This window comes from Arvicanthis niloticus, chromosome 12, assembly GCF_011762505.2.
Source record: "Arvicanthis niloticus isolate mArvNil1 chromosome 12, mArvNil1.pat.X, whole genome shotgun sequence".
NCBI classification, from domain to species: Eukaryota; Metazoa; Chordata; class Mammalia; order Rodentia; family Muridae; genus Arvicanthis; species Arvicanthis niloticus.
Window position 1 is genome coordinate 73,119,320 of NC_047669.1, and position 24,057 is coordinate 73,143,376.

General features: G+C 42.2%; 1 protein-coding gene across 4 annotated transcripts in view; it reads left to right on the forward strand.

Annotated features, from left to right (window-relative positions):
• The window catches only part of Itsn1 (intersectin 1), a 181,309-nt gene that overhangs the window by 27,450 nt on the left and 129,802 nt on the right, over positions 1-24,057 (forward strand). For all 4 annotated transcript variants that reach the window (XM_034514696.2, XM_034514698.2, XM_076943156.1 and 1 more), the window contains exons 2-3: positions 21,439-21,498; positions 23,457-23,549. In XM_034514696.2, the coding sequence (XP_034370587.1) occupies positions 21,471-21,498; positions 23,457-23,549 (121 nt within the window). In that variant the 5' untranslated portion in view covers positions 21,439-21,470. The remainder of the gene's footprint in view (positions 1-21,438; positions 21,499-23,456; positions 23,550-24,057) is intronic.

Genomic DNA, 24,057 nt, shown 5'->3' on the forward strand with positions numbered 1-24,057 from the left:
TACTTATCACACTTTGGAGGGTAATTGGAGACTGTGTCTCTGGAAGCTTGAGATACTGGGCTGAGCTAAACCAGAATCTAACCAGCTACGTGATTAAATAAATCAGTAGCTAAGAGAAGTAAGGGTATTTACATCCTACCTAGTTCACAGGGTGTTGTTAGAATCACTATAAATAGATTTTTAAAATTGTAGAATTTATTTAAATTTTTCACATGAGTGCTATATAAAAAGCAAAGTGTTAACATTCTATTTTTCTGTTTTTAACACTAGAAATATATGTTGTATTCTGTAATTTCCTGGTGTATGTTCTAATAAATGGTTTGTATTTGTGGCCTTGGTTGGGATGCTATAAAAGCCTTCTGTCCTATTTTTAGTCCTTCGAGATGAGTCTGGACATAGCTAAGTTAATAGCAAGGTAATTGAAGTGTGTGTGCCAAGTGCTCGCCTGAATATCCTCTGGCCTCTCCACTTTCAGGGTTGAGTTACTGTTTACAGAGACACATTTCACCATGACTGGGCAGTCTGATTTCAGTTTGTCCATTGTCTGGCCATCTTGCGCCCAGTGTTTGTCTAGTTCTATCTCTCCGATGTTCATCCCTTTAATCATAAATTTCAAGAGGGTTGGTTTAACCGGGAAAGGTTAGCTGTCTAATAGTCAGTTAGAACTGGCTTGTTCATGGTCTGTGGCATACATTTGAGAACCAGAATTGATATACGCAGATCCGAGACCCCACTGGCCCTGGATTTCTCTTGTGTGATGTTGATGGTGTTGTCTCCTATCTGATTTGGGCTCTTCTGCTTGCTGTTGGCTAACCAGGCTGAGTGTTTGACACAGTTTGGTTGTGCTTCATGTGGATTTTACAGATGTTCTGTGCCTCTCAGCTGGGCCGAGGCTCACAAGGCCTCAGACCAGCAGTTGTTCAGCTTCATCGGAAGCATGCAGCCATGAGCTTATTACACACTAAGGCAACGTATAGGTTTTGCAATTTGAACATGTAAGGACTTGGGCTGGTGGCTTTTCAGGGGAAGAACTCCTCTTTTTACAGGGTGGTTTTTAAAATTTGTTTGTTTTGTTCTTGTTCATGTTTAGGCTTTGTGATGTTTAGAAATGAATAAACATTTAGAGCAAGTGAGATGGCATACAGAAGCATCGTTCCGAATCTGTAATTGAGACAGTTGCCAGTGGCTTCTGAGTGTTTGAAAACAGTTCTCATTTGATCAGACAACTTGAAGAAAAAGCATTCTTTGATAGACACCTTTGTGTTTTCAAAGGTCCTTAAAAGCCAGCAATAGTGTGCTTTGATATTAGGAACATAAAACAAACAGGCAGCCTCTGATGTTAAGCTGAATTTGTTTGATTTTTCAGGTCAAATAAATGAAGACTGTTCCTGAGAAAGGTGTGTGATATTATGTGTGGATAGAGAGGAGCCTTTCAAACCTTGTGACTATTGGCTCTAGACCAGTACAATTATGGAGTATGCTGCCTAGTTTTTAAAAAACAAAAAAACAAAACAAAAAAAAAAAACAAAAGACTTGCCTCCCGTGTTAATGTTAAACCTAATTATTTTGATTGCTTTCTTATTTTCTTGAAAAGGCATCAGTTTAATCTTACTAACTGTGCTATATTTTATGTATTTTTCTCAAAACCTTGGGTAATTAGTGTGAAAATTACATGGATGATCTTACATACAAAGTTAGGAGCTAATAGGTCATTTCTGTTGTGTTCCTTGCAACATATTTGGTATCAAAGTACGTTATAAAATCATTTCTTTTTGTTTTGGCAGTTAATTGTTGCTTCAAGGGAAAAAAAACTGGTTGTGCAACATTTATAGATCTTTACTACAGGAGGAATCAGACTGGGAAAGAATCCTTGCTTAGTTCTGAATGTACGTGAGGATTTAATGACCACTGTAGACAAAGGGGTGGTCACATGGCTCACTCAGGACTTCATTCAGCACACAGCTTCCCAGTGTGTGGCCCAGCCCTGTGACAGATGCTGGGAGCCCCAAGACATCCTTGCTCTCAGGGGAAATCAGTGAGCAGCAGTCTCCAGGGACTGCACACAGAGAGCACACAGAGCAGAGGAGAGAAGACTCCACCCAGGACAGGAAGGAGGCCAGGAACCTGCGCATGGCTCCTCAAAGGAAAAGCTCCTCTCTGAGGCTACTTCTGCAGTCTTGTCTGTAGTATTTGTCCACCAGTTTATGACTGCCAGACATTGACATAGAAATTAGGAACACATTTTTCTTGGAGTGTTTCTGTGAACTATCTAGCTTATTTTTTCTTTTCCCATGTATTTTTGCTGTTGAACATGGGCGGTGTCTGTATAATTATGCAATGTGTCTATAGAACTTTGAAGCTGACACCTTCCCAGAGCCAGCTTTTTTTTAATTGTTTGACACTTTTATATATTTTTATAATTTTTAGTCATTTTGACTTTCACTCCCCCACCCCACCCCCATTGGAACCCTTTTCAATGGTCCTCCCTCCTCTGAGCCTGTTTTCTTTTGTATGTGGCCACTGGGTTTCATAAGTCACTCACTCAGGTGTAGGTGGAACTTACTTAGTGGCCCAGAGACATCTTGTCAGTGACCACTCCAGTAGCCACACAGGGTCCTGTCCCTTGAAAGGAGCATTCTAAATGCAAATGTGCCCCTGTGGATCTTGTTCAGTCAGAGTGGCTTCCTCACTCCAGAGAATCATGGGAGTCCTGTCTCCACGATGCGCAGCACCTTTGGGTGCTTTATTCCCTCCTCTCTGTAGAGAGCAGCTTGGCTGATGGCCTTTCTCCCTGCTGCCTGTCTGCTTTGACCTTCTTACTGCTCCATGACGCACTCGGAGGCCAGCATTCGTCTCTTGCCCTGAACATGACCTTTATGCTTATCACGATAATCTTCATGTGATGAACACGGTAATCAATTAAAACTGAAATTTGTCAGTTTGAGTTTTTTGTTAGAATTGCAAGGTGATAACTTAACAACAGAAATTGACATTTGGAGCTTTTTACTCTTTGTAAAGTCAGGGATTCAGGTGTTTCGCTTCTGTTAAAACTCATAATTAGCTAGCTGTACTTGTGCACTCCTTAACTCCCAGCAAGCACTCAAGAGGCGGAGGCAGGTGGATCTCTGTGATCTCCAGGGCCAGTCTTCTTTACATAGTGAGTTCCAGAGCTGCACAGAGAGACCCTGACTCAAACAAACAGAGATCTCTCATTTAATTACCATTGTTAAAGAAAAACTATTCTGATGTTTGTTAAAATGGAAGGAGAAGCTTTCTTCTCAAGACAATTGGATGGAGAGGGAGAAGCAGCCCCAGTTCCAAATTCAGTTAGGACAAAGGGAACTTTATAACTGTGTGGCAGAGTGGGGTGAGAGAATTACTAAGAGAAGACACTGCAGGTAGACAAGAAGGCGCTTTCTGTACTTACTGTACTAGTCTGCTTTGGATAGACTGGACACCTTCAGCAACACAGGTTGGTGGGCATAGTTGAGAGGAAGGTTTAAGAGTCCTGTCAAAAGTTTGGTCAGAAGAGTCTTTGTCAGGATTAGAAACCCCCTGATTCAGAACCACTTGTGTTTAATATCTGCAGTTTATAGATCAATCTCTGAAGCTTAGAAAGAATCTAAGAACATGGGCCCATAGCCTGTGAGAACAGGAGCTAGAACACATGGTCACTGATAATGCTAAACTGTTGCCACTGTCACCTGCCCTTGCTGCCTGTGTGCTCAGTTCACTCTAACTGCTATGAAATGGAGAGATGTGTGCCACTGAGAACAGCTCCTGCCGTTACCACCACCAGTGCCACCCCAAAGGTGCAGCTCCTCCTGCAGCGTGAGCGTAAGTGCTAGCCACTGTGTTGAAACGGAGCACAGATGACACATCTGCGTCGGTCTGTGTCCAGTTCTGTTCTCTTTAAATAGTCATCAGAAGGACTTTTGTTTTGCAAGATTTCTGTGTGTTGCCTCTTATAGTAGTCATAGGAAGGAAATGAAAAATAGGATTTCAGATGTTCTCAATAAAAAGCTTAATTTTAATCATTAATCAGCAGTCTATTTTCATGAAAAACTTTAACTATGGGTGAATTATCATGTAAGCCCTATGTCTCAGTTGTTTGCTAGATGGTGATTGGTGACTATTTCTAAGTGAGTTCACTCGATTTTCTGAGTGATAAAAGGGAGTGATTTTATACCTTTGGTCCTCTGAAGTTTCTGTAGTGTACTAGAAGAAGCTGGCTTGTTGGCAGGTGCCTGCTATCCCCCATCTGCGAGGCTGTGCTAGGATCTCAAGTCTAAGCCCATAGAGAGATCCTATCTCCCGCTCTCTGCTGCAGGGGGTGGTGGCGTATAGCAGGGCTTCCTTTGGATGCCTTCTTTGACTGATAAGGAATCTTACTGGCTGAGCATTGTAGCACTCACCTTTAATCTCTGAAAACCAAAATAAATAAAAAGAACCCTGCATTCTTTCATTCCACTCCCCCTTACTTATGTTCTTTATGCAAGGCTTGGGGCTGTTTGGACTTGATTGCCATACCTGATTGATACTGATACCCTGAATTGAAATCAGGGCCCACACAGGCTGACTAGTGTGCTCCACCTCACTGCCTTGAGCTCCCAGCCCCTTCTCTGCTGGAAGTCAGTCTTGAGCTGCTTCGTTTCCCTTTCTTTAGCCAGAATAGTTTCCCCTGGCTTTCTGCCTTAGGGAAGTCATAAGCTTAGGGGTCCACAGCATTCTCTTGTTTTATGTAGTGCACATGGAAGTAGAAACAGAATCATGTTCAAGCTTTGGATTGTTCATGGATATTTATAACCTATCCAACCTCTATTAGTTTTGCTTTATTTTCTTGTGCGTTTTCTAAAAGTATGCACCATGTAAAAGTTTGCTCTGGGTGAGCACTGTTAAAGGTCACGTACTTGATTATCTGGCGGTCATAACCTGTTCTGTAATGTTGAACACAGAACCAGACTCCTGCCTGCTCCTGCTCTTCCTGTGTCTGACGCAGGGTTTGATCCTTCAGTTCTGCCTTTATCTGCCAAGTGCTGAGTTACCGGTGTGTGCCGCTCTGTCTGACTTCCAGAGCTGCCAGCGACTCTGGGTCAAGGAGCCAGCTGCCATCATGACAGCCTGAGTTCAGTCCTTGAGACCTACAGGACCTAAGGAGAGAGCCAACTGCCACACTGTGCTGAAGTCCACACGTGCATGACCCCATGGTGACTGTCAGTTGACATCATTTAGCCTTGGGTTTTTTTTCAGGCAGGTTAATGGGAGGTGAATCATTGAGGGCAATACTGTTCTAGCTTTGCCCCATCTCCTGTCAGGTTGCTCTCCTTAGCAGCTTCCAAAGTGGCCCTCCACCAGTGAGAGGGGCTCTCCCTAATGTTAGACATCTCTATTTATTGACTTTTGGGGCCTTTATTTGTTGCTTGTGGCAAGTTTTTCAAGTTAAAGAGACTTCAAGTAAATAGTCCAGATTCCTACGTAAAATTTCCCTCTGATAAAAACTGGTGAGATCATTTATTTTTATCTCTCAGCCATGTAAGAAAAGCCTGGTTGAGGAGGGGACAAAGGGTTAGTTTTATAATGTTCATGTTTATAGGAGTGATGTTTAGTGAACCGCTCTGCCCTTTAGTAACAATCATTCCTTTTTCACAGTCTGTTCAGTCTTGGAATCTTGAAGCTTAGCAGTTCGAATGAATTTTGTAAGAATGAAATTATGCACTCAACTCTGGGGAGAACAAACCTGCTTAAAAGTAGAGTTCTAGATATATTAGATTGTATTTAAACATTTTTACATAAATATAAAATTAGCTCATACAAAATGTTATTAGGAGATTTTGAGCCTTTCTTAAAAGGTATAAAATTGAAAACAATTTGAGTTTTTTTTGTCTTTTGAGTTACATTGTCTTTGTGAATTTTTTTAAATCAGAAACTTCAAATTTTTCTGTTTTTTTTTTAAGAAAAAACTTTTCAATTCCATTTTCTCCATTAATTCATTTATTTATCCCAATCACAGCTGCCCTTTTTCTCCCAGAATTCTCCCTCACACAGACCCTCCCCCCACCCCTCTTCTTCCCCACCTGGGTACCAACCCACCCTGGTACATCAAGTCACTGCAAGATTGGGCACATCCTATCCCACTGAGGCCAGACAAGACAGCCCAGTTAGGGGAGCTTGTCCACAGGCAGGCAACAGGGTCAGGGAGAGCCTCCGCTCCATTTGTTGGGGGACCCACCTGAAGATCAAGCCATATATCTGCTACATATGTGCAGGGTGCCAGCCTGTGGAATAGCCTCTTTGGTTGGTGGTTCAGTCTCTGAAAGCCTCCAAGGGTCTAGGTTAGTTGATGTTGGCCTTCCTGTGGAGTTCAGATCCCTCCAGATCCCTCAATCCTACCCCCAGCTCTTCCACAAGACTCTCTGAGCTTCCTCCAGTGTTTGGTTGTGGGTCTCTGCATCTGTTTTGGTCAGCTGCTGGGTGGAACTTCTCAGAGAACAGGTATGCTAGGCTCTTGTTTGCAAAGTATCATGAATGGTGTCAGGGATTGGTTCTTGCCCATGGGTGGACCTCAAGTTGTGCTTGTATTGGTTAGCCATTCCTTCAGTCTCTGATATCTTTTCTGTGCTTTCTTAAAGAAAAGAATGCAGTCCCTGGTGCCATTGACGGTAACTGTGCTTCAGCTTTTCTCATAGATTTTCAATTCCAAATTGATCAATGTATATTTTGGTCAAGTGAAGTGAGAATAATTATTGGAATCTGTATCCATTGCCTGCTAAGATGATCTGGTTTTCTGTTGTATTTTGGTGATGCGAATGCTTTGAACTTTTTTAGTTCTAAACCTTTTAAGAAGTGATAAATCAGGCTGGATTGATGGCTCAGTGGTTAAGAGCACTGACTCCTCTTCCAGAGGTCCTGAGTTCAATTCCCAGCAACCACATAGTGGCTCACAACCATCTGTAGTGGGATCTGATGCCCCCTTCTGGTGTGTCTGAAGAGAGGGACCGTGTAATAAATATTTTAAAATAAATTTTTTAAAAGAGTGATGAATCTGGTGCATGGGGTCCTTTATGTCAGTCAGCAGAGCACAGCTGCTTTGCCAGTGATTGCCCTTGCTGATGTTAGCATGTAGGTGTACCCCCTGCTCTTGGACTCCACCCATGATGTTAGCATGTAGGTGTACCCCCTGCTCTTGGACTCCAATAATCTTCAGCTGTGGCGAGCGGCGACAGCGAGGTCTGATCAGATTGTACCTTTGCACACTTGCTGTTGTTCTGACTAGACAAGTGTTGAACAGATGGCAGAGCATCTCCACCAAGCTCTCCATGGGTTCTAACTGGCATTAAGTGTTAGGTGTGTTGGACCGGAGAGTTGAATTCTCATTGCTTGTCATGGAGGCCCCACATCTGTGAAGAGTCAACTCTGTAACGTTTGCAACGTCTCCATTACAGTATCTATCACATATCATTGCACATCCTCACTGCAACCCCAGTGACGGCTGAGTCCTCTAAGGTCCGTGTAATTCGAGGACCTTAAATTCGTGTTCTCAAGTGTTTTATAATTACTGGCTCATTTTTTTGGAGATTTATTTTTATGTATGTGTCTTTTATGTTTGTCTGTGCACACATGCTCAGGGAAGCCACAGGTCACCAGATCCCCTGGAGCTGGGGTTATAGGCAGTTGTGAGCCACTGATGTGCATGCTGGGAACTGAACTCAGGTACTCTATAAGAGCTCCGTGTGCTCCTAACCATGGGGTCATCTCTCCACCCCAGTTGACTCGTTTATAGAGGCAGTACTCTCATGTTTCTTTGCCTTGTACTGTGCTCTACCAGCCTGTGCATTGTATCCATGCATAGCTGGCACACTGTTGTATTGAAATAAGCCGCAGAATCTGCTAGGAAGTCTTCTTGGAGTTTGAGTGTCACAGCATTACTGTGCACACATGGCGCTTTCTGTGTTGTAGCTGAGTAGGGACTCAAACCTTTCAGAAACTGGTCACCCAGTTTCTGCAGCTAAGCTGCACTCCAGGCTTAGTTGCTGGTCTGATTTTTCAAAAACCGAAACCAGGCAAAGTATAGATAGTGCCTTTTGAATGTTACTTTACAGTAACTTTACTTGTTTAGAAAATAATATTTCACAGCCTCTCCCTGTCTCTGCCTCTTATGATTCAAAAATGATAACAAGGGTTCCAAAGATGAGACTGTCAAGAACCACTTTCTCCTGAACAGACACTCCTGTCTCTCCTGCTGTCCCTCCCTCGTTTGTCATATGTCTGTTGCAGCTGTTTTCTGTTCCCCAGTGTTCCCTTCTTCAAATATTAGAGTAAGGGTAATTCAGAGTTAAGGTTAAATCTGCTTATTGGGGTGCTCGAGGCAAGTGCCCCAGCATTTCTTTGTGGGAGGTAAGCTGCAAGAAAGATGCCAGTGAGTGTTGCCAAGTGACATGCGACAGCTGGGCCTGACAGTGCTTGCTGGACACTGGACCTTCCTGTCTCCTCCCTGACCCCTAACACGCCTACATTCTGGGGGAAAGGCCTGTTCCCTTAGGAGACTGGAGCATTCCCGAGTTCTCAGATACAATGACTCTAATTGCCCCGTCCTTACCCCTTTTAATTAAGCCTCCACTCTGCGGCTTTTAGAGCTAATTTGTAGTCTCTGTGTGTTCCTTTGCAGCGCATGTAGAAGCCACGTGACCATATGGCATTGATCAGGATGCTATATGTTTGGGAGTTGTCAGTTCCTTTGTCTGTTTATTGTCTGCCTTTTCTTTGTGTTTCTAAAGAGCTTTGTATACCTTCTGCCTGTGTGTGTAATCTTATGGGTGACTTTCTGCTCTTTGTCCCTCTGCTCAAATAGCTGTCACTGAGTGGAATGCTTCTCACTTACTGGGCAGGGTCCAGTCGCTTCTGTTTGTTTCTGCTTATTGCAGACTTTCTCCAAAAGATCAGGGCTTTTCTTTCAAGACTTTTTGTGTGTTTGTTCTTTACAGTTTCACACAGGTATACTGTGTGTTCTGGATCCCTCCTTCCCTCCTGTTTCCCTACAGTCACCATAAATATCCTTTTCCTATTTAGGTTTGGTTTTGTTTATTGACCTAAGAATTTAACCAGGCCTGTCTATGTGACCTTGAATTTGGAGCAAACCATCAGAGCCTGAGTCCGCCATCACTCTACACCCTGGATACTGTGCCACCCCACTTCAGAATTGGTTGTTTGCTGAGACACCAGGAGTAAGTGGAAGGGCCCTGAGTCCCTTGCCCTTCCACAGCTGACTGTTGGAGGCCTGACTTCTATGCCAGTATACACTGCTGCTGGGAGTTCTTGGTTGCCATGGCCCTCTCTTGCTTAGAAGACAGTATTTCACGGCCTCTCCGAGCTAGCTGCCTCTTTTATCACCCCTCTGGCTCTTTTCTTCTCTCCCTCTGCTCAGTGTTCTCTGAACCTTTAGGGGTCGTGTGAATCTTACCTAGGTTTGAGCCCTCAACCATTCTTTAGTCTCGGCATTTTGTGTAGGCTGAGCCTTTGCGTTTGCCTTTATTCACTGCAAGGAGACTGGGAGTAGCCTTGTCTGTGGGTGTAGGTATAGATGATGTTTGATAGTGTGTCCCTTCCAGGGTCTAAGACCTCTGCAGTCATGGGGTTGGCCCATGTTAAACAGCATGAGGCGTGGATACTCGTGTGGAGAGCAGCCTGACCTAACTGGGAACAGTTGGTTCCTCCATAGTAGTCAGCACCCACCATTGGGCACATCCTGCCTAGCAGGTTATTATTATTCCAGAAGCTACCTTTCAGGGGTTGAGACATATTCTTCTCTGTTTTCTGTTTGCCCTCAATGTTTCATTAATGCAAAGTTTATATTGATTTCAGTATTCTATTTTTTAGGTCCTTTGATTTATAACTTTTACAACTTTATCTACTCTGTCCATTTCTCTGTCTCCCTACTATACATCAAACGCAGGGCCTCTTTTATGTGAGGCAAGTGCTCTTTATTACTGACCCATAACCTCAGCCTCGTATTTATTACATGAATAATTTTATTGCCCTACTTCCATGACTGACTTTTCCTGCTGAGCCCCTTCATTTTCGAGCCAGCCAGCCTTTTTTAGGGGACACCCCTTTAGTTGTCTGTGCTGCTGGGCTACTGTAAACTAAACTATCAGGAGAAACCATATAAACACAGTCCACTTGTAATAGATTGCTTATTCTAAAAAGATCCGCTAACTCATGACATGTGGCATATCCCTGTGGGAAGCTGAGGTGGAGGACTGCCAGTTAGAGGACAGCCTGAGCTACACAGAGAGACCCTGTCTTAAAATACCAAGAGTTGGAGACACAGCTCAGTACTGAGCGCTTTGCTAGCTTGTTCAAAGCCTCTCAGCCCTGGTTCGGATTCCCAGCTCTACAGAACTCTGCCAGGGTAGGTTGGTCTTCAGTGTGAGCGCATGCGCTTGGTGTGTGCCTGGCAGTAACTCGGGGCCTCCTTATACTAAGCAGCCACCCTCCACCCCCATCTGTGACCTTCACTGCCGGTAGTGGGGACGAGCTTCCTTGTACATATAAGAGGACTGTGTTATCAAGAGTATTTAAAGGAATATGTCATTATAAGATTTCTCTGAGGGAATTGCTGCCAGTAACTAAACGAAAGCTTAATATATGTTCACAATCCACTTTAGTCTTTGAGTCATTGTGCCTAAAGCAGCCCTCTTTGAACATACTAGAAGTGTAGTGTTATATGAGCTACATCATTGATTCTTCACGGATGTTTGGATTCTATTGAATCTTATTTTAAAAGCCTTTTTTAATTTTCAAAAAAACCTTAAAAGTTTCAAACTTTCAGGAAAATTATCAAGTCAGTAAGATTATCAAAATAAAGTTATTTAATATTTTATGTTCATCTGTATTTATAACAGCCAGACATTGCAGATCAAGTGACAAATGTATTTCAATATGTTTTTATCATTACAAATGGTATTTTATAAGTAGTATTACCAACATTTGGGACTTTAGTGTAAATACCAGAACTCATCGATGAGTATTATCCTTTTATCTTTCAGTAATTAGTCCTTCTTTCCAAAGCTAAAATGAGAAGATTAAAGACTTCTCAGACATAGTCTAGAAATGGTTTAATAGTTTTAACATTATCCAAACTTTGAAAAGTACTGTTTACCCAGTTCTTCATTGCCTAGTATTTAGTTTATTTGTTTTCTGTTTTGTTTACACAGATATAGGAGTGTTTGCCTCACTCAAAGTCTCTAAGTCCAGGCTAACAGATAGCTGGCCTAGCATGTTCAAGGCCCGGGGCTGGATTCATAGCAATGCTCTCTGCCCAGAAGTTTGAAGTTTGCATGTTTACAGTTTTAGAAATTTCTCAAAGCATATACTTTGTGTCCCATTCAGAAGAGAACAATTTTGTGTTCCTTGGGAAAAGGCAGGAAGGAGGTGTGCGTTCTGGGTTGTTAGCAGGACTTGCCTATGGCTGGTGAAACTGGGGGACCCCTCTTCCTCTCTCAGTTCTCTGAATTCACTGCTGTTATCTCCTGCCCCTTTTCATTGTCAGTTATGCTGTGGACATGCTAGTGAGCTAGAAATATTTCAGAAGAATTTTTGTTTATTTGTTTTATGTTTTGTTTTGTTGAGAAATGGTTTCTCTACCCTGGCTGTACTGGAACTCACTCTGTAGATCAGGCTGGCCTTCAACTCCAAGATCCACCTGCCTCCGACTGTAGAGTACTGGGCTTAGAGGCGTGTGCCAGCACCGCCTGGCCGGTAGAATTAATTGTGTTTGAACAAGACATCTAGCTTCCATATAACAAAGGCTTACAGTTTCAAAAAGCACCCCACTCCCATCCAAGAAGTAAGCACTTTGGATTTATAAGTCGGTTATTCTAATGATCTTACGTCGTCTCTTCCTCAGTCTCTTCTGTGGTGTGCTGTGACACTTGATAGGCCTTTGGGGTTCTTTTTCTCCCTCCAGTCTGTTGTCAGGTCTTTTATTAGTGTCCTTGGCAACACTTGGCTCTACCCTGACTGGTTTGCAAGACTCAATACTTTATGATTGATCAAGTTCTTATTCCTGAAAGTTTGTGATCACCACCTGGGAGACCACGCTGAGTTCCTCTTCCGGGATTTACTTTCCATGTGCCTGTCTATACTGTGGTGTCCTCGCCGTCTATACTGTGTCCTCGTGGAGCACTTTGATGTACTCACAGGCCCACAATAGGAATAAATTGGCTAATTACAGATCAGATGGTCTTTAATTTTTCAGTAGTTCTTTTTTGATGCTTAACTGTCCTTACACATGCACACACATTTTTGTATTAACTATCCCTTATTGACTTAAACTCTTAAGTAACAAGGGACATGCTAGCAATCCTCAACTAAACTAACCATTATCTCCATTCAAGAGAGGACTTTGAGATGTCCTTTGAATGAGAAGACCCACAAGTCAGCTTTTAAGACAATCTTAAAATGTTTCAATAAAAAGATAAAAATCAGAGCTGAAACAATCGCTCCAGGCTGCTAGCAGGGAGGGCAGAGTCTGTTCTCCCATAGCCCAGCTGAGCAAGCCAGGCAGTAGTGGACACTGGAACTCCAGCAATGGGGAGGCAGAAGCAGAGAGAGCTGGGCAGGCTGTGCTCAGTCCTCCATACGCATGTTCTCCACATGCACACACGCGTACACACACGCACATGCACACACACTGAAACCCCTGAGTCTACCTCCAGTTTATATGTTGTCTTTAGAAAATTCTTCAGTTATGCTATGAGATACCTGGCTTTACTATGACATTTCATACATGTATATCATCATACTTTGTTCACGTTACACCACGCAAGTGTATTGTTTTCTCCTCCAGATGCAGCCCTAAGGTTCTGCCATCTCAACACTGCCACACTGGGGACCAATGCTAGCTGTGTAGCTTAAGATGGCGGCTTTTGTCACATTCTGCTGTTTTCCCAGTAGCACCTGCAAGGGTCTAGCTTTACCACATCTGTGCCAACACAGAGCTTGGTCAGCATGTTCCAGTTAGCATGCTCAGTTGTGGCAGAGCGTGCCACATTCGTGTGCTTTCTACTTGACTGACCTGTTGAGCGTCCTTTCATACATTGTGTTGAGTTACAAGAGTCCTCTGTATATGCTAGACACACATGTAGAACTGCTTATAATTTTAATCTTTGCTACCTTTTAAAGAATGTTTTTTAACATTCATGAAGGCCAATTTACCATTCTTTCTTTTTCTCAATATGTTTTTTTCTGTCATAAAAAACTAACTAGCCCAAGGTATGAGTATATCCTCCAATTTTTTTTTCAATTAAGAATAAAACATCAAGTTTATTAAAATATACTGTTACACATAAAACCCAGAATTTCCAAATGTTCTTTCAAATTGTACAAACTCAACCTCCTAGTAAAAATATAAAACAGTAAGTGTATCAGAACACAAAAAAGTTGTATATTCAATTGTCAAGCATATGCTTTCTTAGATTGAAATAAAAGTTTTAGTTAATTACATCAATCAGCCTGCTCCAGTTTTTTTTTTTAAGCATGAGAAAATAAGCTCTCCCACCTAACACTGGCACTTCACTACTTTGTCTCTTCATCTATACAAAGTTAGTAACCCTTGAAAATGTCTTAGGCTAATGTCTTCAATTGTTAATATTTACATTAAAAAAAAAAAATAAGCTGGGCAGTGGTGGGCGCATGCCTTTAATCCCAGCATTTGGGAGACAGAGGCAGGTAGATTTCTGAGTTCGAGGCCAGCCTGTTCTACAGAGTGAGTTCCAGGACAGCCAGGGCTAAAAAAACCAACAAAATAGCACTCATAATATGGCATGTGTATCTGTTAAAAACTGAACATTATTTCTCCTCACCTCCATTAATTAATCCTCCAATTTTTAAAACACTTTTTGTATAAAACTTGTGTGGTTTCCTATCTAGTTTAGGAGCGCATTTTCAATTACTTTTTGTGTTAGATGATTTGGGTTAGTTAGGTTTGGGTCGGTGTTCTCTCATTGATTCTTCAGAGGTACCTGCAGGGTTGGTCTTGCTGTGTTCAGAAGGTTTGTTTCTTTCCCCTTTAAGTTGCTTGTGCGACTTTGCCAAAAATCAGTTGGCAAACAGGTCTGGCTGACCTAGGCAGCAGTTCTGAGGTTCTCGACTCTGTTTCCTTGGAATTGGTCAGGGCTGACACCCAGTTGTGTTCTTTTTAAAATCTCAGTGGTCCTTCTCTTTTTGTATAATTATTAATGGCAGCTCAACAGCTTCCACTAAAAGTATTGGAATTTTGATTCAGATTGCTTGAAATGCTCAGATCTGTTGGGAGAGGATTGCTATTCTAACAAACTGAACCTTGGAGTTCGTGGTGGTATCATTCCATTGTTTGGCTTTTTAATTTTTCTTAGCCGTATTTGTTAATTCCAATGTAGAGGACTAATGTTTGTTTTGTTTCAGACAAGGTCTCACCTATGTATTGCAAACTAGATTAACATTCGATGTCATCCTGCCCTACGCTCCTTAGTGCTAAGATTGCAGGTGTGTCCACCACGAGTCATTTCTTTCATGTAATTTATACTGGGTAATATATTAGATTTTGTGGTGTTAGTCAAAATACGATTATTTTTCTTTAAAAAAACTTTTTAGAATTATTTTGTGTTTAAGTATTTGCATGTATATATGTGTGCCACATGCATATCTGATACCCAGAGAAGTCAGAAGAGGATCAGATTCCCTGGAAGTGGAGTTGTGACAGCCTTGAACCTTGAATCTCTTCTTCCTGGGATTGTTACTCTTAATTTGTATGTAATATGTAAGAATTCTGCTAATTTTTACTTAGTACATCTGCTCTTTACCCTACAATTCTATTAAGTTTGCTTACTATTGTCTTCTAGATTTTCTAGAGTTTGCTGTTAAAGTGTGTGTGTGTGTGTGTGTGTGTGTGTGTGTGTGTGTGTGTGTGTGTGTGTGATGTCAGAGAACAATTTGCTAGTCCTGGCTCTCTCTTTCCACTGTAGGGTTCCAGTATCACACTTGGGTCTTTGGGCTTGGCCTCAGGTACTCTTACCCAGTGGAACTCTTGCAAGCCCTGCTGAACTTTTCATAGATGCTGTCTCTGCTCTTGAAGAGGCTTCCTCCTAATTCTGTTTAACTGAGAAGTTTTTAAAATGATTAGTAAATGTTGAATGTTTGGGAAAAACGTTCTTCTGAATCCATGGGAATCATGATGTGAGCTTTTTGCTGCTTTCTGCTGTCAATAAAATATATTAACTCATTTTCAAGTGTTTTATCCTGTTTATATCCTATTATGATTTAAGTTGTGTTTTGTGAGCAGTTTTGCATCTGTACTCTCTAGGGGTCTTGCCGTGTCCTTATTTATTTTGTGCTGTCTGGATTTTGTATTAGAGACAAGGGATGAAGAGCAAGTGATGTCTCCTATTTGAAAAAGCTGGCCTGACTTTTGTGTTGTTTCCTCCTTGATGTTTGATAGACTTCACCAGTGACACCAGTGGAGGTTACAGCTCTTTTCTGGAATTTTCTTATTCATAAGGTTTTCTGTAACAAACACAAGAGGGTTCAAACAGTGTTTCTCCTTGTGTACATGCAGAGGCTGTAATTGTAAGAAGTCTGTCTTTTCCCCATCACTTGTCAACATTTCTAACTTTCCTCTGTTAATTGTAGACTTGGTGGGCATGATCTTTACTTCTAGACGATTTACATTGTCCTTGGCCATTGTATTTAAAGAACCAGATTTTAAATGTTCTTTTTAAATTTTCTTCCCTGTTTATATTTTTATTATTTGTTCTACTTCTGGTTCATGTTGTTTTTCTTTTTCTAGTTTCTTTTTTCTTCTTTATTTAATGATGTTGTCATCTACAGTGGTGTTGCGTCATATTTCTAGATATGCTGGTATGTAGAAATTTCCATTCTTTTAAAGCTAGGTTTCTTGTTTTCTATAGAGAACGTGTATCTTCCCATCCTGTTTGCTTCATTCACTTTTTGTCTACTTTTGTCTCATGGGAAGAATGGCAGACAGTCACTCTAAAGACTTATGTGTTAATTGCCACATTTTGTTCTGGCCGTCAGAGTATGGAGTAGCTGGTCACTGGATGTCCATAGTTGGGAAGTGAAGAGAAGAATGTTTGTGCTTACCTCACCTCCTTTTAACCCTAGACGCCAGCCATGGGATGCTCTGAGCCATACGTAGGATGAGTCTGGAAGTCTTGGTTAATCTAGCCTAGACATTTCCTCAAGATCATGCCTGGAACTTGTGTCCTGTCTGATTGTAGATCCCATTACGCTGCAGTCAGTATCAACCATCACAGGATGTCGATACCTTTAATTCTACCCTAGTGGTGTGATTCTGTGCGATAGAGTGGGTTTCTCCCCATCTGAGTTACTTAGCACTCTTAGTTCCCTGAGTCTAGTGGGGCTTCACTCATCCTTCAGCTTTCAAGACGGGGTGTGCCATCGTGATTGTCTTGTGAGCCTGAGGGTTGTGCAGTACATCCACAGACCCGGGTGCTCTTGTCTGGTTTCTTCTTTCTTGTCTTCCCCACTCTGCAAGCTCCACGGGGCCTTTTCTGTTTGTTCTTTTGTCCAGAAACACTGGATTTCTGTTGGTGATTTGGTCTCTGCACCTCCCTTCACTCCCTAGCTCTCTGTCTGGGGCCCACTCTGGGGCCAGGCTCATAGAAAACAGAACTGGGGGAACTTTTCCCTTACAACCTGTCCTGGGTAGCTAACCTTGTGTGCCTTGAACAGAGTTTTGGGCTTAATAAGGGGCCTGAGCCGCTGCGGCAGGCTTCAATAGCCACAGCAGAGCTGGAGCCCGGCCGTGTAACGTAGTGCATGTGATCATTTTCCTGAAATACAGAAATAACCTACAAATTACTTTTCAGATCTAATAGTAAAATACTGGGTAATGTGCTTGCTTGTAGTCCTTGCTAGGGAGGCCGAGGTGTGAGATTATGAATTGAAGGCCAGCCACAGAGGTATAGCCACAGATTGCCCAGGCATTTGAAGGACTCGGGTTTACAAGGAAGGTGTGTGGGAGGGTTTCAGCTCTGTCCTTAGAGCAGCTGCTGACTGTTAAGTTAGTGAGCACCTTCGTTCACTCCTCCTACTGCTTTAATTTTTATTAGATAAGATTCTATGCCGGGTGGTGGTGACACACGCTTTAATTCCTGCACTTGGGAGGCAGAGGCAGGCAGATTTCTGAGTTTGAGGCCAGCCTGGTGTACAGAGCGAGTTCCAGGACAGCCAGGGCTACTCAGAGAAACCCTGTCTCAAAAAAACCAAAAAACAAACAAACAAACAAACAAACAAACAGATTCTATAATAGCCAGCTTAAGATCCATGACCCTAAAGAGCTCTGAGCTATAGTTAGAAGTGGAAGAGAGAGAAAGTGTTATATCCCAGATGTTGGAGGCAGGGTGGAGTCCACACTTGTTCAGTTCCCCCTTCACAGATGCTCAGCACAGGGGAAGTAGAAACAGCTACCAGCAGTGCTAGGGTATGAATTTAATCTGGCATTGGTCACAGTCTTTCTTTCTGTTAGCTGTTTCTACTTCCTCTTCATCTTACATATTATTTTGGGGGAGAGAACTTTAGGGGATGGAAATTCATTTCTGTGGTAAACAGCAATTATTCTTAGGTTCTTGGACCAGAACTGATACTAATTATACTTTGGCCATAAGAGTTCTGTCTAGTTTGGATTCTCTCAAGGAGCTGTGGAATATTTAAAGTAAGGCATAACATTATATTTGTAAGAATGGTGTGCATAAAAATATGAACAATAAATATAATCTTATTTAAAAGAACAATATGTTTTTTTATATATAGCTAACACTAAGCTATTAACACAATAGCTAATATTAAGAGTCTACTAACTGTAACTTAATTGAGGCCTCCTCAGTTTTCCTCTCTGACGTGGTTTTGGTAACAAATGTTTATCTCATTCAAACTCATATCTAATTTTCCTGGTCATATTTCAGTTTTATATGTATACTTCCAATCATTTTTATTTTGTACTGTTTTAAGAGTTCTATAATTCCTAGGGAGGTAAATAGATCTTTTTTCTCCAGATTGGCTGCTTTATTGTACACCAGACCTAGCTGAAAAAAAAAAAAAAAAACAACTGTTTGTCTGGATTGTGTTTATTAAAAAAAAAAGTCTAGACTAACTTAATAGTAGCTAACATGTCACTGCAGTTCAGTGTTGGCAAGGGTGGAGTAGAATACTTACTTGTTTAGCATATGGGGCTCAGAGTCAGTTCCCAACACCAAAAGAAAGAAGAAAAGTCCAGAATGTTAACAAAAGGGAAAATATGTTATTACTTCATTAGTGGCCAATAAAAAAACTTCTAAACAATCAGCATCCACTCCTTAATAAAAACCGTAAGCAAACTAGGAGTCAAGGGAAACTACTGAAACATAATAAAGCACAAAGCATAACAAACCACCCACTAAAGTAAATCCTGACTGTCAGAGGTGCTGGACGGTTACTTCTGTCACATGTGCTTCACACACCTAGGTGCTGTGATAGAGACAAGATCTTTATTTCCAGATGAAACAGATCCAGTAAACCTAACATTTTGTTTGCAAAAGAAATGAAATGGCTTAGAAAGTGGTGAAGTTTGCAGTCTCTGGCCACAAAGGGGTTAATAATTTGTCTACTTTGCAGTAGATGGTGAAGCATCGAGCTTACACATATTTTCTCTGGTGTGTTGAGTAGTTGTTTCACTTGGCCTTAGAAATTCAGAGCTGAGCATTTTTTTGGAAAGATGGCTAAGAAAGTGTGTGACCTGTCACTCGCACAAGCCTTGTGTGAGAGTTAGGTAAGAGAACACATGCTAAAAGCTTCTGGGAAACGATGATGCTTGCAGGTACACCGAGGGAAGAGAGGGCCAGCTGGAGCCTCTAGAGAATTGTCATGTCCACTTTGCCAGACTGGCAGACCTCTGCTTAAATCTGGTGCCTTGGCCACAGATGTGTTCTGTCTTCCTGCCTTAATAAGAAACAATGTGTCACTCATACAGAAGACTGTATCACTAGAAAACAACAGAAGAGTGTAATGAATTCTCATAGAGCATGGTCCATATCCTGAATAAGCAAGGAAGATAAGGATTCAACCTTACAGCAAAGGGGAGCTCCAGCCATCTTGTCCAAATGATACAAGAGGCTCACAAGCTTGGAGACTGCAGATGTTCCCACAGGTGGCAGTTCAATACAGACAGGTGACCACTCTGGTGTCTTCTCTGGGAGAGAGGAAACTGGAATGGGAAGAACGCCATGGAGAGTGGAGTGAAAATCCAAGGGCCACTTTGTGACTGCAAGTTCTGGGTAGGGCCCTCACCATAATCTAAGGCATGAAGGTAGTGATGCCACACCCTACTCACCCTACCCAGTGTCTCTGCTGAGGGTGAGCAAGTTGAGGATGCTGACATTTGGAAGTGTCCTGAGGAAAGGCAAGTCAATCTGCCTGGTGTCTCTTAACATACATAGCTCCCACCCAGCGTACTGCTTCACTGTTAATATAAAGGAGAATCCAGGGGTCACCAAGAATTGCACTCACAGCAGCCAGGCGGCCAGTGATAGAGGAGGAACCAGGCAGAATGGTTCCACCAGACCAAATGGTGCAAAAGACAAGAAAACTAAAATGCAAATAAGTCGGAAGTCTGATGTCATTAATCACTATAATGAGGCTGAATACTAAGAATAGGTGGGAGTGGGGAACAGGAAAGAGCTTCTGGGCAACAGATACTTGGAAGAAACTCCACACAGTGAGTTTGAGGTGTATTAAGACAAGAGAACATCGTATTTTAAAGCCCAAATTTCTCTACACTTAATTTTTGTTGTTAAGCTAGTGAGATGGTGTCTTCACTTTACAAGGCTTCACTGCCTGGCCTTGAACTCATGATCTTCCTGGTTCCTCCTCTGAGTGCTTGTATTACAGGCACATACTACTACCCCATCTGACTGAATTTATCTAAAAATTTTAATGAATACTTTCTACTCCTTTTGACTGGAAATTTACTGTAACAAAATTAGATTAGATCTGCATTAGTCACTTTTCCATTGTTCTAATTAAACATCATCACTAAGGCAGCTTATAGAAGAAAAGCTTTATTTTGGCTTAAGTTTCCAGAGGGATAAGAGTCATGGTGGCAGAAGGGAAGAATGGTGGCTGGAACAGGAAGCAGACAGAGTGCAGGCATGATGGTTGGAACAGGAAGTGGAACATTTGCATCTTGACAAACATGGCAAACCACGCAGAGGCAGCAGAGAGGAAATGTGGAGAACCTTTAAATCTGAAGTCCTGCCTTAAGTTACATATTTCTGCCAGCAAGGCCACACCTAACTCCCCAAACATCACCGACAACTGGAGACTAAATCCGCTTCTTACTCAAATTCAAACCCACCACAGACAAGAAGAAAAATAGCCCTAAAGTCTGAGGTTTTTATTTGGGGAAGAGGACTTTGTTTCTCGTTGCTCATGAACTGATGTACTTATGCCTGATGGGAAATTTTGGAACCTGAGTTTGACATTCTGGGCAGGCATTATTGAATGTGTACTATTAAATGTTTCCTGTGGATTTGTTCTGAGAAGGGCTTCATGCAGCTCAGTCTGGCTTTAGTTAAACTCACTGTGTGCCTGGAGATGATGACCTTGAACTCTTGCCTTCGCCTTCCAAGTGCTGAGATGCAGATCCCAGCAAGTGTCTCATAATGTGTATGTTAAAGAGTCGCCCTTATTATTGTGTGTGCACACATGCAGTGTGTGTGAGTGTGGGTAACATGGTGTGAGTTTGCGAGTATGGGGGTCAGAGGAGCTTGGTGAAGTTGTTCCCCCCCCTTCCACCTTTATGTAGGTTGCAGGGATCAAGCTCAGGGTGTCAGACTTGCACTGTTGTGTGCTAAGTGCGTTTATCCACAGCCACCGTGACCTCCTGCCACTCACAGTCCTCGTGGAGCTCTGAGTGTTGTTCTGAGTGGACACGGCTGTGCCGTGGCCGCCCTGCTGTAATCCCTTCCTTCTCTGCTGGTTTTCCCTTGTCTACAGTGCAGGGTGTAATGCACGGGGACTCTGCGTGACAGAAAGAGAAGAGCTGTAGGCCTGCATAGTGCACACCTTGTATTAAGTGCTTAATGGGAATCCTCAAGTAGTGGTGTATATAGACAGTTACAGAGACATGCTGCAACGTATCACATACAACCCTGGAGGTTAAATAGCTAGCCATGCAGAAGCTTCTGTGACAGCCCACCAGCATCCATGTTGTTCCTGACACTGAGAATCTATCCAGGGAGTGAGAAAGGGGCCCTGTCATTGTGACTTTCACTTGTAGGTGTGTACTCTAGCTCTGGTGTTGGTGGTAAGATTAAAGACAGCATGTTAGCATGCACGCACAGACCTGAAGTCTTCTTAAACTCACATGTTGCATTTTCATTGCAGGCGTCGATCAGCAAGGTGAACGGAACAGAACCATGGCTCAGTTTCCCACACCTTTCGGTGGTAAGTTTCAAGGTCTCTTTCTTAATAGTTGGGGCCATATTTTAAGACTACAGTGATGGGAAATTCCAGGCAAAGTAATAGAGGTGACTTGGGCTGAGGTGTAGCTTAGGGGTAGAGCACTTTCCTGACATGCATGAAATCCTGTGTTCAGTCTTCATTGCCACAAAACCCAACCAACTTAAAGAGAGAAAATGACAGCCGCCCCTCAGCTTACTCCTTGAGATGCTTTGGTGACTAGGGACTCAATCTTGTTTCATCGGGTTGTTTTGAAGTAACTATAAGACATCTTAACCTTGAATTGCTGAAGATTTTAGTGTGTTTATCTACTAAATGATAAAAACTGAAGTATATTACCATTACCAAACCTCTAAAATTTAGGCACACATTATAGCTATAAAATTTGCATTATGTTCACTTTAGGCTTTTGGCAGCTTTTCATTGTCTTTGTTTAAGTTGAAACCCAAATAAGGTGGGCAGATGCCACGGTCCTTGCTCTCATACTGTGCATCCCGCAGCCTGTTGCTTGTACAGCCTTAATGGATCATGTTGTACTTTTCAAAGCCTGAATTTGAAGCATGCCATCTTTGTTGATGGCATGCTGTTTGAAGCTCATCATTCTGGGTAAAATGTTCTTCTGGCGTGTTATTTGTGTGTGCCTTTATTTTCTTAGTCAGTGCTGGTGACTGAACCCAGGGACTGATAAATGCTAGGCAAACACTAGGTTACACCTTCAGCCCACAGTCTGTTAAGAAAACAAAGTATGCCATGCTAACAGGTGGATCTTGGCGGGGCTGTGGACAAAGCGCAAGGTTTGAGTAGCTGGCTGCCCTGCTTAGACTCTGCGTTCAGGCTCCAGTATTGCTAAGCCCGAAGCAAATGTGAAAGGCAGTTGCAAGAGAATGAGGAGGACTGTGTGTCTCTCTGAGCACACTGATGGAAGCTCTGGGATTCCAGACAACCTGCAGACTTTTCCAGGTCATCAGTTGTTTTGTGTTATTTGCATTTTGGGTTTTTTTTTTTTTTTTTACCTTCTTAATTAACAACATAATTTTTATTTGATTATGTTTGGCTTTCATTTTATTTGTAATTATGAAGCTCAATAGAGCAGTAAAAGTCACTTTACTTTTGCAGAGCTGCTGGTCTGTTCAGGGAGAGTTCTTTGTCGGGCACTTTTCCATGACACAGTGCTTGGCAGAGTTCATGTTTTTCCTGCATCTCAATGGTGCCTGCCCATCACTGTCATACCCTGCCCTGCAGAGAGGAGAGTGTCAGTTAGAATGTTAACAGGCATTGTCATACTGTATGAAACATGTTCACATAATATGTTCCCACCTTGGGGACAGTGGTTGGCTGTCACAGCGTGTTTTGTCCATCACCTGGAATTACTTTTGCAGATTTTTTTTTTAAGGAGACCAGGGACTACAATGTTTAATTACTTATTTACATACATACATATGTACATACATACATACAGACAGACAGACATACTTTGGTCATTAGTTTTATCAGAAAATTCATTCTTAGAAGCAACTTTAATAAGGCACAATTCAGACATTATACAGGTGACTCACTTTAACTGTACCATTTGGTAATCATCAGTACATTTGTAAAGTTGTACAACCGTTACCAGATATTTGAATATTTTCATAGAATCGCAGAAGATTCTAATTATGCTGTACCAACACCATCACCATAATTTTTTTTAATGTTCCTCTTAGATTTTTCTAATTTTTACCTGTGACATTTTAGACACCTGAGAGTTTAGGCATCAGTAACCGTAGTCTCTTAGTTTTGTGAAAATAAATTACTGACTCATTGTGTTTTCATATAAGTCTAACTGTAGAGTTAGAGGACATGTTAGCACACCACCAGAACTTGAAAGTGCTGTGGACATCATGTGCCATCGTGGACCTCACTTTTCTTGGTAAATAATTGTCTGTCTTGTCTTTGGACTGCAGGTAGCCTGGATATCTGGGCCATAACTGTGGAGGAAAGAGCCAAGCATGACCAGCAGTTCCATAGTTTGAAGCCGATATCTGGATTTATCACTGGTACATATGTGGTCGCCGTCCATACATTCTTCGCAGGAAATCTGCTATGCGAGTGGAAATGGGTGCATGTGACCAGCCGGGCATTTAGTCCATTTTCCCCTAAGTTGGAACCTGTAATTTTGTTGTTATTTGCTTCTTTTTAAAATTTTGTTTATCATCATCATCGTGTATGTGTTCGGATGGTGGGATCAGAGGAAACTGTAGGGTCAGTTCTGTCAGCAAGAATGAAGCTCAGGTCATCAGGCACCCACCCTTACCCAGAGTCCCTCTCAGACCTTTCCGAGGCCTTCCTGAACGTCTGTCTGCTCAGTTATTTGGAGCTTCCTCCTGGTGGGAATTGGTTTTAGTCAGAGGATCAAGCTCTTTAAAACAGGGTAGGATGGGTGCCCTGGAGCAAAGTTCTAATCAAAGTTCTAATCTTGAACAGGATCAGGAAACAGCAGACAGAACTTTCTAAGGATTTCATCGCTGTCTCTGGAAGTCCCTAGTGTGCCTTTCTGTGACCTTG